The sequence below is a fragment of the Elephas maximus genome, chromosome 3 (assembly GCF_024166365.1).
Source record: "Elephas maximus indicus isolate mEleMax1 chromosome 3, mEleMax1 primary haplotype, whole genome shotgun sequence".
Classification (NCBI taxonomy): domain Eukaryota; kingdom Metazoa; phylum Chordata; class Mammalia; order Proboscidea; family Elephantidae; genus Elephas; species Elephas maximus.
Window position 1 is genome coordinate 16070168 of NC_064821.1, and position 14000 is coordinate 16084167.

The 14000-nt window shown below is 39.5% G+C and overlaps 1 protein-coding gene across 1 annotated transcript; it reads right to left on the reverse strand.

The window, feature by feature from the left end:
- Positions 1-9273: 9273 nt before the first annotated feature.
- LOC126070916 (olfactory receptor 7G2-like) lies at positions 9274-10212 on the reverse strand. Its single transcript, XM_049875245.1, has one exon. The coding sequence runs from the start codon at positions 10210-10212 to the stop codon at positions 9274-9276; it is 939 nt and encodes a 312-aa protein (XP_049731202.1).
- Positions 10213-14000: the final 3788 nt, after the last annotated feature.

Sequence of the window (14000 nt, forward strand, 5' to 3'; positions counted from 1 at the left end):
TCCCAATGTGTAATTCCCATGTCCCCAAAAAGGGTGCACTACGCTCCCAAGTGTATCGATGCATTTCACCAACCAGGAAACTCTTGGAACTTTCATGCCTAGAGCCTTTATTGGCTTCATTGCATACTCATGACGTGGCCTTATTGCATAGATATGATTGGGGCCTCACTGAATATGCATGGTTGATTAAATCATACCCCCCTCACTTCCTGAGGTTATCTGGCTAGGTGGTCTTTGTGGCCTAGCCAGCTCCCTACTCATTTGCAGAAATCCTCAAGTGTTGTCTGAATATTTTAGATCATACAGGCACTTCAATTACTCAGGAAATTCTAAAAATTATATCTCAGGAACCAAGGACAAAGGCAACATTGGTCACTGTAAGGCGATTCATTACTTCACAAGGGCCCGCCTGATAATCTAGGATATTATCCAGAACATAATCACATCTACAAAGAACTTTTTCCCAAGAAGGGGGAAATTTATAAGATCCACAGATTGGGAACTGTTGTCTTTGGGGCAATTATCCAGTCTACTACACCAAGTGAAGAAACTATTCCAATGAGTACTAAACTGCATCAATTTGCTGACAAACTAAGTAACAGATGCAGAATTAAACCTGGACTTAACAAGATAGAGAACCTTGGTGACTCTTCAAGAGCTGTTTCTGTTACATGCTTGAGCAAGGGCTTGATTGGACTGACCCCAGATGTAAATGGGAGGGGAGAATTGGTGAGCATAAGTATAGACAAAATTAAAGGAATAGTTTCACAAAATTTAAAGAAAGGAATATTCTCTATTTCTTATAATATATACTATAAAACCAACATAATATTGATACCAAAAGCAGACATAGTTAGCACAAGAAAGGAAAATCCTAATGTACTCTCATTTCTTTAAAATTACTAACTGAATTTGAAAAAATCAAATCCAGCAAAGAATGAAAAAAGATAATGCTTTCTGACAAATTTGGTTTTACTCCAGGAAAAGCAGGGCCAATTCTTTCTCCATGTAATCACAGGATTCACCCTTATTCTTCCCTCAGGTCTTTACTTTCAAGTCAACTTCTTAGTAAGGCTTTTTCTCACCCTTCTATCCATATTGTAACACTTTCAGGTTTTCTTATGCTCTCTCTTGATATATATTATCCATAGTACTTATCACCATCAAACTCCTTATTGCATCAGGTTGAGTTCCCTTGGGAAGTAGTTATTAGCATGTTTGGTAAAATGAGTTCCTTTATGTGGCCTTTTGCCTTGGTTCTTTGGAAAAACAACTTGAGAGATTCTTCCCCTATGCCGTGAGGAGTTACTTTTGCCATAGTTTCCTACTCCAGAGGGTTTGTTACTTTTGACTAGGTTTACTGACATTTCCTACGTAAGCTGTAAACAACTCAATGGTTTGATACTTTTTGCCTGGCCCTGGGCTTCAGCCTTCCTTATCATTGGTCTATTTTACCCACCTTGCAGGGACTGGTCAATATACTTATGCAAATGAAGTGACTGTGGCCTACCAATAGGGGAATTGGTCAGTTTATGGCCCTGGTGGGAGGGCCATACCTTGAAATTGACCAAGAGTTTTCTTATACATGAAGTGAACCCCACAGAGGTTGGCAAACAGAAAAATGAAGACACAGAATAGAAAAAAAGGCAAGGAAGGCAAAAAGAGAGAAACAGAGAGAGAGAGGAGCTGAGGAACCTCCTTAAACAGCTATAACATGGGTCAAGGGCTGAAGATAGCAAGAGGCCCAGAATAGGCCCTGTGGCAGAATCAGTGGTGATGGCAGCAACCTGCTGGGAATGTAGCTAAGAGAGCTGAACAAAACTGCTACACTAGCTATGAGCTGGGTCAGTTAGCAGTGGAGAGGCTGACGATAGGGAGGCCGAAAGCAGAGAGGCCTTTCCTGAGGGGGCTAAGAGGAAGCTTGTCCAGAGGGAGCCAAGAAGAAGCCTGTCCTGAAGGGGATGAGAGGAGGCCTGCATGGCCGAGAAGGGATGTGCATGGCACAGAGAAGGGCCTGCTTGCTTACATGACTGAGAGGAACTGAGGGAGCTGTCCTGCACTGAAGAAGGGAACAATGTGTTCCCCTCTTTGGAGGTGCCTTCCAGACGTTGCTGTTGATACTGATCCTGAGGTGTACCCTGTTACATTCTTAATAAACCACTTAACTATAAGTATGGTCTGTGAGTTCTGTGTGGCCATTGCAATAGATTATTGAAGAGAAGTAGACTGCTGCCAGACAGATGGCTGGTGTCAGAGCTGGTAAAAATGTTGAAGGGTGGGGATTTGTCTGACCTCCACCTCACGAGAATCAGCATTGGACTGATTCTGGTCATTATACCCCTGGAAGTTAGAGAGGTTCTGACCCTACTACTACTATTTCACAGCATGCCAAAGGTTTGTTAGGGACTACTTCTGGAAACAGCACCTTGAAACAGAAAGGAAGGAATAGAATTGGGCAGAGGGAGAAACTGAGTTGTGACACAGTCCCAGCATCATCCTTCAATGCGGGTGCAAACTAGTTCAACCACTTAGGGAAACTTTTTGGAACTATCCAAAGGGTAACAGTTAATTTCCTATACCCAAAAACCTACCCTGCAACATGTCTCAATGGTGGAAATGAGCAGGAATTTTATAATAGCAAAAAACTAACTAGTAAATGTTCTATCAACATTAAAAAGGAGAACTTTTGTGATATTCCTACACATAATGTAAAAGTATAGAGCACTGAAAATAAATGATATAGTGCTACACCCAAAACAAGTTAGAATCTCAAAAACACATTGATGAGAAAAACAACTAAGACCCAGAATTCCTACATGAAGATTAAGCATACAGAACCGGAACCATTCAACAGGGAAATAAAAATCTGTTCAGCAAATGGTACTGAGATAACTGGTAGTCACATGTGAAAGCAAAACAAAAAGGCTAAAAAATTGAAAACAGCTATGGTACCAAAAAAGATTATCAACTCTTACCATGCCTAACCAATATTTTTTTTTAATTTTAAAACATTTTAAAATAATTATTCATTTGATTATATTACCAAGACTAGAAAGAGCCTCTGATAAATATTACAATAAAAGCTAACAAACATAATTGCTGAAGCAAGTGGCAAAAATATGTGAATACATAAGAGCAAAAGGATAGCATGACCTACGAGTATTGGCAAGATACAGAGCACAATAATATTTAAGTTTTATTGAAAACTTGCTGTGTGCCGAGCATTGTAGTAGTGGTCATAAGAGTTGACCTCCCAGTGGAATTACACTCCAGAAGTAGTTTAAGGCTCCCATAGTAATCATTTTCCCCTACAGCAGTAATTAGATTAAGAAGGGACGTATGATCCTATTCTCATTGATAAGATGGAAGGGTGCATTAGTTTCATTTGGCTACTAAGAGTAAAAAAAATTATGGGGATGTTGCAAGGATGAAAAATGTGCAAAAATCATGGTCCCCGGGCTCGGGTGTGGTTGGGGTGGTCGCAGGTGGACTATTTGCAGTCTTTGTGACCCTTGGGGATTGAATATCCAAAGCTCCTCTTTAGTAAAATTATTTTGCTGTCATTCTGATCTCAAGACAGTGCAAACGCTTAATGAACAAGACTCACAGAGGGAAGAAATTTGCATTGGTGATTCCCGTACTCTTAACCTACTGCCGTCGAGTTGATTCCGACTCATAGCGACCCTATAGGACGGAGCGCCTGATGGATTTGAACTGCCGACCCCTTGGTTAGCAGCCGTAGCACTTAACCACTACGCCACCAGGGTTCCCATACTCTTAGGCCAGAAATATGCCATCCACCTCCTTCGAACTCTTGCTGCTCACATTCATTTCAGGCTCTTTGCACATATGGACAACCTTTCTGTAATTGGGTTCTAGTTTTCTACGTTTTCTACGTTTAGGTACGTTCAAAGACATCACAACCCTAACAGCAGTATTAGGAAGACTGACACCACATTTAGGTTCAAAAAGATAGTTTATTTTATGAGTATAGGTATAGTATCTGTATAAACACAAGTAATAATATGGCAAATGTACTCAAATTCTAATTCTAAAGGGCTAATTCTACATATGGCTCATTGAATGTTTATGTTATTATTTCATGTTAAAGTTAACACTTTCCAATATAGTGTCAAGGAACCCCTCGTGGCACAGTGGTTAAGTGCTCAAAGTAGTAGCTTCAGTATACTTTTTTTTTTCATATTACAAATCATAGGTTGAAATAACAGCTCTTTGTTATTAAGATTGTTGTAAATTGCAAATTATCACTGAAGCAGTAAACCTGTGATACCTTTGTGATTCTAACTGAATGATGTTGGGCCTTGTTTTTTATGACAACAAACATATTTTTAGCTGACTGTTGTGTTGCAAAAATTAAGGCCTGTAATTTGGGTGCAGGGATAGATACAACAGACTTATCAATCAGAAGAGGGAGTTGAGATAAAGACCAACATATGAATAGTTTATTTATTATGGAAGTGGCATTACAGCAAATGGATTTAATAAAAGGAGCTGCAACATAAAAATGAATTTTAATTTCTGTCTTACATCAAGGGCAAAGATAAATTCCAGGTGTATACATGCCTCAAATATAAAAGGCAAAACATGAATTCTTACGTCTGAGATAAGTAAAGATTTCACAAACAAGATCTATTGAGCACGATCCATTAAGTAAAGTAATGAGGTATACAACTATATTGAAACTAAGAACATGTGTCTGTTCAAAAACACTGTAAAGGATATGCAAAAGCAAGCTACTCACCTAAAGAAGAAATTAGCAATGCATAAAACTGACAAAGGTTAATATCCTGATTACATAAAGAATGGTTATAAATTAATAAGAAAAGATAAACAGCTCAATAGAAATACCAGAAGAGAAAATGTCCAGTAGAGGGAAAGTAAAAACAACAAAAACCAAACCAACTATAGTTGAGTTGATTCTGACTGATGGTGAATCCATGTGTGTCAGAGAACTGTCCTTCACAGGGTTTTCAAAGGTTGATTTTTCAGAAGTAGGTCACCAGGCTTTCCTCCAAGGTGCCTCTAGGCAGGCTCCAACAGCTAACCTTTCATTTAGCAACTGAGAGTTAACCATTTGCACCGCCAGGGACTCCAGGGGAAAAATAATTAACTTATAAATATGTGAAAAGTCTCTCAACTTCATTAATAATTAAAGAAATGCCAAACAAAGAAATAATGTTTATAACCACTAAATTATCAGAATAAATGAAAACATGTGGTGATGATATGGATATCAGAAGTTTCTTATGAATGTTTAAATTGGTTTTCCACTTAAGAAAACTCTTCGGAAGTTTCCAAAGGAGAGTAGGTATTCCCCCTACACTTAAAATTCCACCTTAGGTATAAAGCTCACTCTCATTTGCTCCAGGAGAGGTGTATGACAATATTCAAACCAATTTATTCATCATAGAAAACTACCAAAATTTCCATCAACACCAGAAAGAATGCTTATTTCTTAATGTCACCATACATAATATAAAAATATGCACATTGAAAGTAAAAAATTACTGTTACACACAGCAACATAACTGAAATTCAAAAGCACATCAAGGACAAAAATTCATACTATTAACAAATTCAAAAAGAAGTAAATTTATAAATTGGAGAGGGATATACACAGAGGGGATAAAAAGAATGACTGTAAATTCCATTGCCGGATTCCTAGAGCAAATAGGGTCAAATACTGTCAATTTCACAGATGGTATTTGTTTCCAAGGACTGCCATAACAAAGAACCACAAAGAAAGTGTCTTTAAATGACAAAAATTTATTGTCTCAATGTTTTGGAGGGTAGAGGTCCAAATTCAGGCCATCAGCAGGATTATGCTCCCTCCAAAGGCTTTGGGGGAATATTCTTCCTTGTTTCTTCCAGCTTCTGGCACTCCCAGAATTCCTTGGCTTAATCTCTGATCTGTTTTCACATGATTATTCTCCCTCGGTGACTCTCTGTTTCTGTATCTCTTTTCTAAGGGCAACACTCATATTGGATTAAGACCCACCCTACTCCCATATGACCTCTTGTTAACTTTACTGATAACATCTTCAAACAAGGTCACATTTATAGATGCCAGGGTTTAGGACCTCAACCTATTTTTTGAAGGACATAATTCAATCCAAAGAATGTTGTCATTAGGTGCCATTGAGTCGGTTCTGACTCATAGTGACCCTATGTACAACAGAATGAAACACTGCCTGGTCCTGCGCCATCCTCACAATCACTGTTATGCTTAAACCCATTGTTGCAGCCACTGTGTCAATCCATCTCATTGAGAACCTTCCTCTTCTTTGCTGATCCTCTACTTTACCAAGCATGATGTCTTTCTCCAGGGACTAATCCCTCCTGATAACAAGTCCAAAGTATGTGAGACAGAGTCTTGCCATCCTTGCTTCTAAGGAGCATTCTGGTTGTACTTCCTCCAAGTCAGATTGGTTCATTCCTTTGGCAGTCCATGGTATATTCAATATTCTCCAGCACTACAATTCAAAGGCATCAATTCTTCATTATTCCTTATTCATCGTCCAGCTTTCACATGCATATGAGGAGATTGAAAACACCATGGCTTGGGTCAGGCGCACCTTAGTCTTCAAGATGACATCTTTGCTTTTCAACAATTCAAAAAAGTATTTTGCAGCAGATTTGCCCAATGCATGCATCTTTTGATTTCTTGGCTGCTGCTTCCTTGAGTGTTGATTGTGGATCCCAAATAAAATGAAATCCCTGACAACTTTGATCTTTGCTCTGTTTATCATGATGTTGCTTATTGGCCCAGTTGTGAGAATTTTTGTTTTCTTTACATTGAGATGTAATTCATATTGTCTTTGATCTTCATCAGTGAGTGCTTCAAGTCCTTTTCACTTTCAGCAAGCCAGTTTGTGTCATCTCCATAACACAGGTTAATGAGTCTCCCTCTAATTCCGATGCCCCGTTCTTCCTCATATAGTCCAACTTCTTGTATTATTTGCTCAGCACAGATTGAATAGGTAGCTTAATAAGATTCAACAAAACAGAAGAATATCAGAGAAAATGATAAATACAGAATTTAAGGCAGTGCTTGCCACTGGGAGGATAGAGGGGAATATGAATGGAAGACCCTTGAAATGAATTCTATGGTGATGGCATTACTTCATTTCTTAACCCAGGGGATAGGTATATGAGTTTTCATTATATTACTATTCTTTAAGAGCTATAATACATTTCATACACTACTTTGATTATGATATTTTAATAAGTAAAATGGAGGAGATTCCAATTTCTATATCCTTTTGTATTCCATACTCTAAATATATTCTCTCATGTTCTAATATTTACATCATGTTTCTCAGATTTCAGCATACATCAAAATCTCAGAAAGTGGTTATTAACAATACTCAGGGATGTCTCTTCAGAGACCAAAGTCAGTAGTTCTTGGGGGAGGGATAGAAAGTGGCAGTATTAACAAAGGAAAAAGATCACTCATTTCTACAGGTGTTCTGGAGATATAAAAAGTGCTGCTTTGCACTAGTAGACACCTGGTGTGGCAGTGTGCTGCCGAACACAATCCCACCACCACCATTAATGATGACCTGAATAGTAGGCTCTCCATATACTCCACTGATTCTCTTCCCAAACCCAAATTGTTGTCACCCCCCATGCTACAGAGATGATTCTGAGTGATGACACTGCTTCTTTGTGCCTGTGGGAAAAGTGATCTCCCTAAGCTTGTCAACTTCCCTTTTCTACTGTCCTTTTCACTTTCACGTCTTCTTCAAAATAAGGTCCATCTCCACAGAAAACTTTTCCTCACAAATACACATTAAGAAATTTTACATAAGATTCCTAAGAATACAACAAGCCCTCTAAAACTTTAGTGATTTAATTAATTTTATTCAACTTCTGTGTGGACTCACCAGAGATGAGAGAGAGAGAGAAATCTGCAAAATAAGGTGACTAGGGAAAAAAGTAACATCTCATATACACTCTGATCAATAAATCAATGAGAAAGGCTCATAGCAAGTGTGGTTCCAAAACAGATTGCAAACTCTACCCAATATACTGAATAATTATCCATTTGGTTATATTACTAAGACTAATAAAACATGCTAATAGACATTACAATAAAGGGAAGCCAACAAAATTGCTGAATTAAGTGGTAGAAATGTTTGATATCAAGGAATACCAAACCTTATAAATAATGGTAACGTGTGGAATGCAATGACCCAAGTAGAATGTCACTGAGGTTTATGTGCCATTGTATTAAGTGCTTTTAGTGGTTGTAGGGGTTCACTTCCCAACAGGAACTACAATCTACATGGTCAGCCTGAGGCTCTCATAGTACTTGCTCTGCCCCATATCAGAAATTTGATGAGGATGGTATGTATGATCCTATTCAAAGTGATGAGACGGGAGGAGATGTCTTCTGTATGACTCCATGGAAACGTCTATTAACAATAGACCCAGAGAAGAGCAGTCAGTTGTCTGTCTCTGAGCATCATATGTGGATATGACACCTGGATTTGTCGCAGCCACCCTAGGATGGAGCCACATTGTAGGAGACTGAATGAAGCCTTACCGTCCTATTCCTGTGCATTCTCTACCTCTGAAGTCCTTGTAATGAAAGCATGTTAAAAATGAGGATTTATATTTTCTTATTAGAACCAAAGCGTTCCTAACTGGTAAGATTCAGTTATCTCACAATCTTTTGAAGCCCCTGAAATCATCTCATTTTGTCCCTTTTTTAGATAATGGAACTGAATACGGCGAATGCTGATGTTACCCTGTACACATACAGTTTTCCAGTAACGTGTCTTAGTGATTACTAGTTGAGACATGAAAAGTAAGTTTCCATCTCTCACAGTGGGACTAACTCTATGTTTTTTCCATTCACATGGGTCTATTAATAGGATCAGACCGAAGCTGTCTGTGACTATTCCCATAGCCTTACTTTTTTTTTTCCTGGCCCTCTTCACCTTCTCCTACTTTCCTTCTGCTGAAATGCCTGCCCCCCAAATCACTGAAGCCAGAACACCTGCCATAGCTGCTTCTATAGAACTTGATAAAGAAACTGAGGTTAGAGAGTTGAAATTATTTGTCATAAAGTACAGAGCTACCCAAAGAGCAAAGTCAGGGTCCAATCGTAAGCTGAATTGCACTTGGCCATTATGTTATCTTGTCATTTTAGAACAACGTGGTGATAGGAGAGTCAGGAATTCTGGCTATGACCACTCTTTCACTTCAATGCAATCTAGAAATCCCGGCCTAAAGCAGATAATTTTATCACTGAAAAGCAGGTGTGCACCTGATAATGTTCCTCAGGGCTCTCTTCATGTCCCTGTTTCTCAGGCTGTAGATGAAGGGGTTCATCATGGGAGTTACCATAGTGTACATCATTGAAGCCACTGCAGTCTTCCTGGAAGAGTGTGTAAATGCAGCACTAATATATGTACCTAAGCCTGTCCCATAGAACAAGGAAACAACTGAGAGGTGAGACCCACAGGTGGAGAAAGCTTTATACTTTCCACCCACTGAAGACATTCTCAAAATGGAGGAGACAATTTGAGTATAAGAGAAAATGATTCCAGAGAGGGGAACACCACCCAGTATGGTAGCTGCCAAATATAAGAAGATGCTATTGAGGAGAGTATCAGAACAGGCAATCTTGATGATCTGAACAACTTCACAGAAGAAGTAGGGAATTGCCCAATCTGTGCAGAAAGACAGGTTCAACACTATCAGACTGTGGATCAAGGCATCCACAGTGGTAATGGACAAGGAGAGTAGAATCAGCAGACCACAGAGGCGGGGGTTCATGATGGCTGTGTATGTCAGTGGGTGACAAATGGCCGCATAGCGGTCATAGGCCATTACTCCCAGGAGAAAGCTTTCCAAACTAGAAAAAAACAGGACAAAAAAGACCTGGGTGAGGCAGCCTGCATACGTGATGCTCTGATTCTGTGTTTGGAGATTCACCAGCATGTTTGGGATTGTGGTGGTACTGAAACAGATGTCAGTGAAGGACAGATTGGCAAGAAAGAAATACATGGGGGTGTGGAGGTGAGCATCAGAGCTGACAGCCAGGATGATGAGCAGGTTCCCCAGGACAGTGAACAGATATATGGACAGAAACAAGCTAAAGAGGAGGGGCTGCAGTTCCGGATCCTCTGTCAGTGCCAGGAGAGAGAATTCTGAAACACTTGTTCTGTTTCTAGGCTCCATATTATTGATGAATCTGATGGAAAAGATGAGATTACAAGACAATCAAATGTGTGGTCCCTATAACAGCAGTAGCTGCCTCACCAGAGGTAAACACCATCTAGGGCAGAGAACATGAGGAATGGAGAGGAATACGAAGTTGATGCCATCTGTTTGCATATTATTTGATTATTTAGTAAAAAAATATGTGAATGTGATCAATAGCTGAGCATCAGTATTTATTTATTCTGGAAAGTGTTGACGATGTGTTCTTTTTTTTTCACACCATCTGTGTCGTTATGATCATTTAAAGTATCTTGTAATTTTATAGGAAGAAAAGCCTCATGACTTACTTCTGAAAATCAGCCAATGAAAACCCTATGGATTAAAACAGTTCAATTCACAGCCGATTATGGGGATGGTGCAGATCATGGCGGCAGCTATTCGTTCTCTTGAGCATGCATTGCCATGAGTCGAGGACCAACTAACTGGCAGCTAGCAGAAACAACAAATGGCCCCTATGGACTGCCTCATGAGCCCAGAATTCCAGCCCAAGAGGCACATTCTATCTAAGTGGGGATGGATGTAATTACTCCAAGGAAAGATCTATCTTTACAAAGAAAAATATGTTTACAGCCTCCCAGGCATGAAGCAACAATAAAATTATTTTCTTTAAAAAAAAAAAAAAAAGCTGATGATATTATAGAGAAAAATGGATAGAAGAAGGAGGCATCCTGAAGAGTCTGTCACAGACTCCATGTCTTTTCCCAGAGATTAGAGTCAGGTGATAGAGATAATACAAATGTATGTTAAGAACCAGGAGTGGGAAGATAAGGCGAAGGTGATAACCCTCCTATTTCATCACCACAAGAATGTAAGTAAATATCAGATAATTTTATGAGTCATGATTGAGAAGAGGCAATTTCTGCTCAGGAGGAAAATAGTCTTTACCACTGTAGAGACAGAGTAAAAGACTGGTAGAACTGGAGCTCCTTGGGATTGGTGCAAAGGTACAAAGAAACATGTCAGGAAAATGGTAGACAGTTAGGTAGGAGTCCATGAGAGACTTAAGTTCAATCGTTCCATGCATGTACTTTTTTCACAGGTTACCCTGGATGAACTTGTGATGAAACACCTGTCCTTATTTCCAAACAATAATCAATTTTAAGTTACCTGGCTGGCATAGCTGTAGACTGATGGTTGACAAATCCCCTGAATGATGAAGGTGGTAGATGTGCCCTGAGAAAAGGCAGAGAGACTGAGTGGAACACTTGGCTCCTGGGCTTGAGGAGCATCTGTGGGTAGAGTCTCAAGTATGCTGCTTCCTGACCGGAGGAGGGCTTTTGAGTGAAGTAGTCACAGGCAGACTATTTGGAGTCTCTGGGGCTCAATATCCAAAGCTCCTCATTAATCAAATTGTTTTATTGTCATTCTCATCCCAGGACAGTGCAAATCCTGAAATATCAAGGCTTTATAATGTGAAATCCAGGATGGCTGGTTCCCTGCTCCTGTGAGACCAGCTGCTTACCATTCATCTCTCTCTATTTGTTTCTGCTCACCTCCATGTCACACACCACGCACATGTGTACACACATTCCTTCTTCAATTGGATTCCAACCAAATGTACCAGCAGGATATCCCTCATTCTATGTCCTCTGCCTTGATTAGCAACATGCAAAAATTCATTGTAGCCACACATTAACTTTACTAGCTGCTGTCTTCGTCTCTTGCAATGACATTTCTGATTGCATTTAGGGCCAAGCTAAGTAATCCAAGATATGATCCATAACTTAATTACATCTGCAAAGAATGTTTTCCCCAATAAGGTAAAACAGGTTCCACAGATCAGGACCTGATATCTTTGGGGCAATTATGCAGCCTACTACACCAATTGAAGAAATAATCCGATAAGTAATAAACTCAGTCAATGTTGTTGACAAGTGAGGCAAGTGACAGATGAATCAAAAGCTGGACTTAGCAAGGTGGAGAACCTTGGTGACTCTTTATTAGCACTTTCTGTTGCATACAGGGGCAAGAACCCAATTGGAGCTGACAATTTTTTTTTTCTTATTTCATTGTGCCTTAGGTGTAATTTATAGTGCAAATTAGTTACTCATTCAAAAACTCATACACAAACTATTTTGTGACATTGTTTGCAATCCCTGCAATGTGTCAGCATTCTCCCCCTTTCCCTTTACACCTGGTTCCCCATGTCCATTCCTCAAGGTTTCCTGTCCCTTCCTGCCATTTTGTCTTTGCTTTGGGCAGGTTTTTGGCCATTTTTGTGTCATATATTTGATTGAACTATGAACCACGTTCCTCACATGTGTTATCATTTGTTTTATTGGCTTCTCAAATCTTTGGCTGAAAGGTGAATTTTGGGAGTTGCTTCAGTTTTTAGACAGCAGGGTGTCCAGGGGCCATAGTCTTCAGAGTTTCTCCAGTCCATGTCAGACCAGTAAGTCTGGTCTTGTTTTTTTCTGTGAATTTGAATTTTGTTCTACCATCTTTCTCCTGCTGTGCCGGGGACCCTCTATGGTGATTGTGCTAGCCAGGCACCATCTAGTTCTTCTGGGCTAAGTCTGGTGGAGTATCTGGTTCATGCTGTCCATTAGTCCTTTGGGCTAATATTTTTCTGGTGTCTTTTATTTTCCTTTGCTCTGGATGGGATGGAATCAATAGATGTGTCTTAGATGGCTGCTCACAAGCTTTTAAGACCCTGGGCGCTACTCACCAATGTAGGATGTAGAACATTTTCTTTACGAACTATGTTATGCAGTTTACTTAGGTATCCCCTAAGACAGTGGTCCCCAGCACTCAGCCCCAGTAACTTGGTCCCTCAAGGCTTTTAGATGTGTCTAGAAAGCTCCTTTGACTTTGCTTTGTTCAAGTTGTGTTGACTCCCCATGTATTGGGTGTTGTTGTCTTTCCCTTCACCAAAGTTTTATAATATGGGTTTTTATAATAGTGGTCTCATAAATATTTGTCCTTTTGTGATTGACTTATTTCACTCAGCATAATGCCCTGTGGTTTCCTACATGTTGTAAGATGTTTCACAGACTCATCATTGTTTTTCGTCATTACTTAGTATTCCATTGTGTGTATGTACCATAATTTGTTTATTCATTCATCTGTTGATGGGCACTTAGGTTGTTTTCATCTTTTTGATATTGGGAACAACGCTGCAATGAACATGGGTGTACATATGTCTATTTGTGTGAAAGCCCTTATTTCTCATAGTCCCAGGAATGAATGGGTTTGTTGGATCATATGGTTTTTCTATTTCTATCCTTTTAAGGAGGTGCCATATCATTTCCCATAGTGGTTGTACCATTTACATCCCCACCAGCAGTGCATAAAGGTTCCAAACCCCCAGCGGCCTCTCCAACATTTGTTATTTTCTTTTTTTTTTTTTAAATGCGTGCCAGCAATGTTGAGGTGAAATGGCATCTCATTATAGTTTTAATTTGCATTTCTCTAATGGCTAATGACAATAGGCATTTCCTCATGTGTATGCTAGTTGCTCGAATGCCTTGTCTGGTGAATGAAGTGTGTGTTCATATCCTTTGTACGTTTTTTCTTTTTGGATCTTTTTTTTTTTAATTTTATTATTGTACTTTAGATGAAGGTTTACAGAACAAACTAGCTTCTCATTAAAAAATTAGTACACACGTTGTTTTATGACATTGGTTACCAACCCCACAGTGTGTCAACAATCTTCCTTCTCGACCTTGAGTTCCCTATTACCAGCTTTCCTGTCCTCTCCTGCCTTCTAATTCTTGCCTTTGGACTGGTGTTCCCCCTTCAGTCTC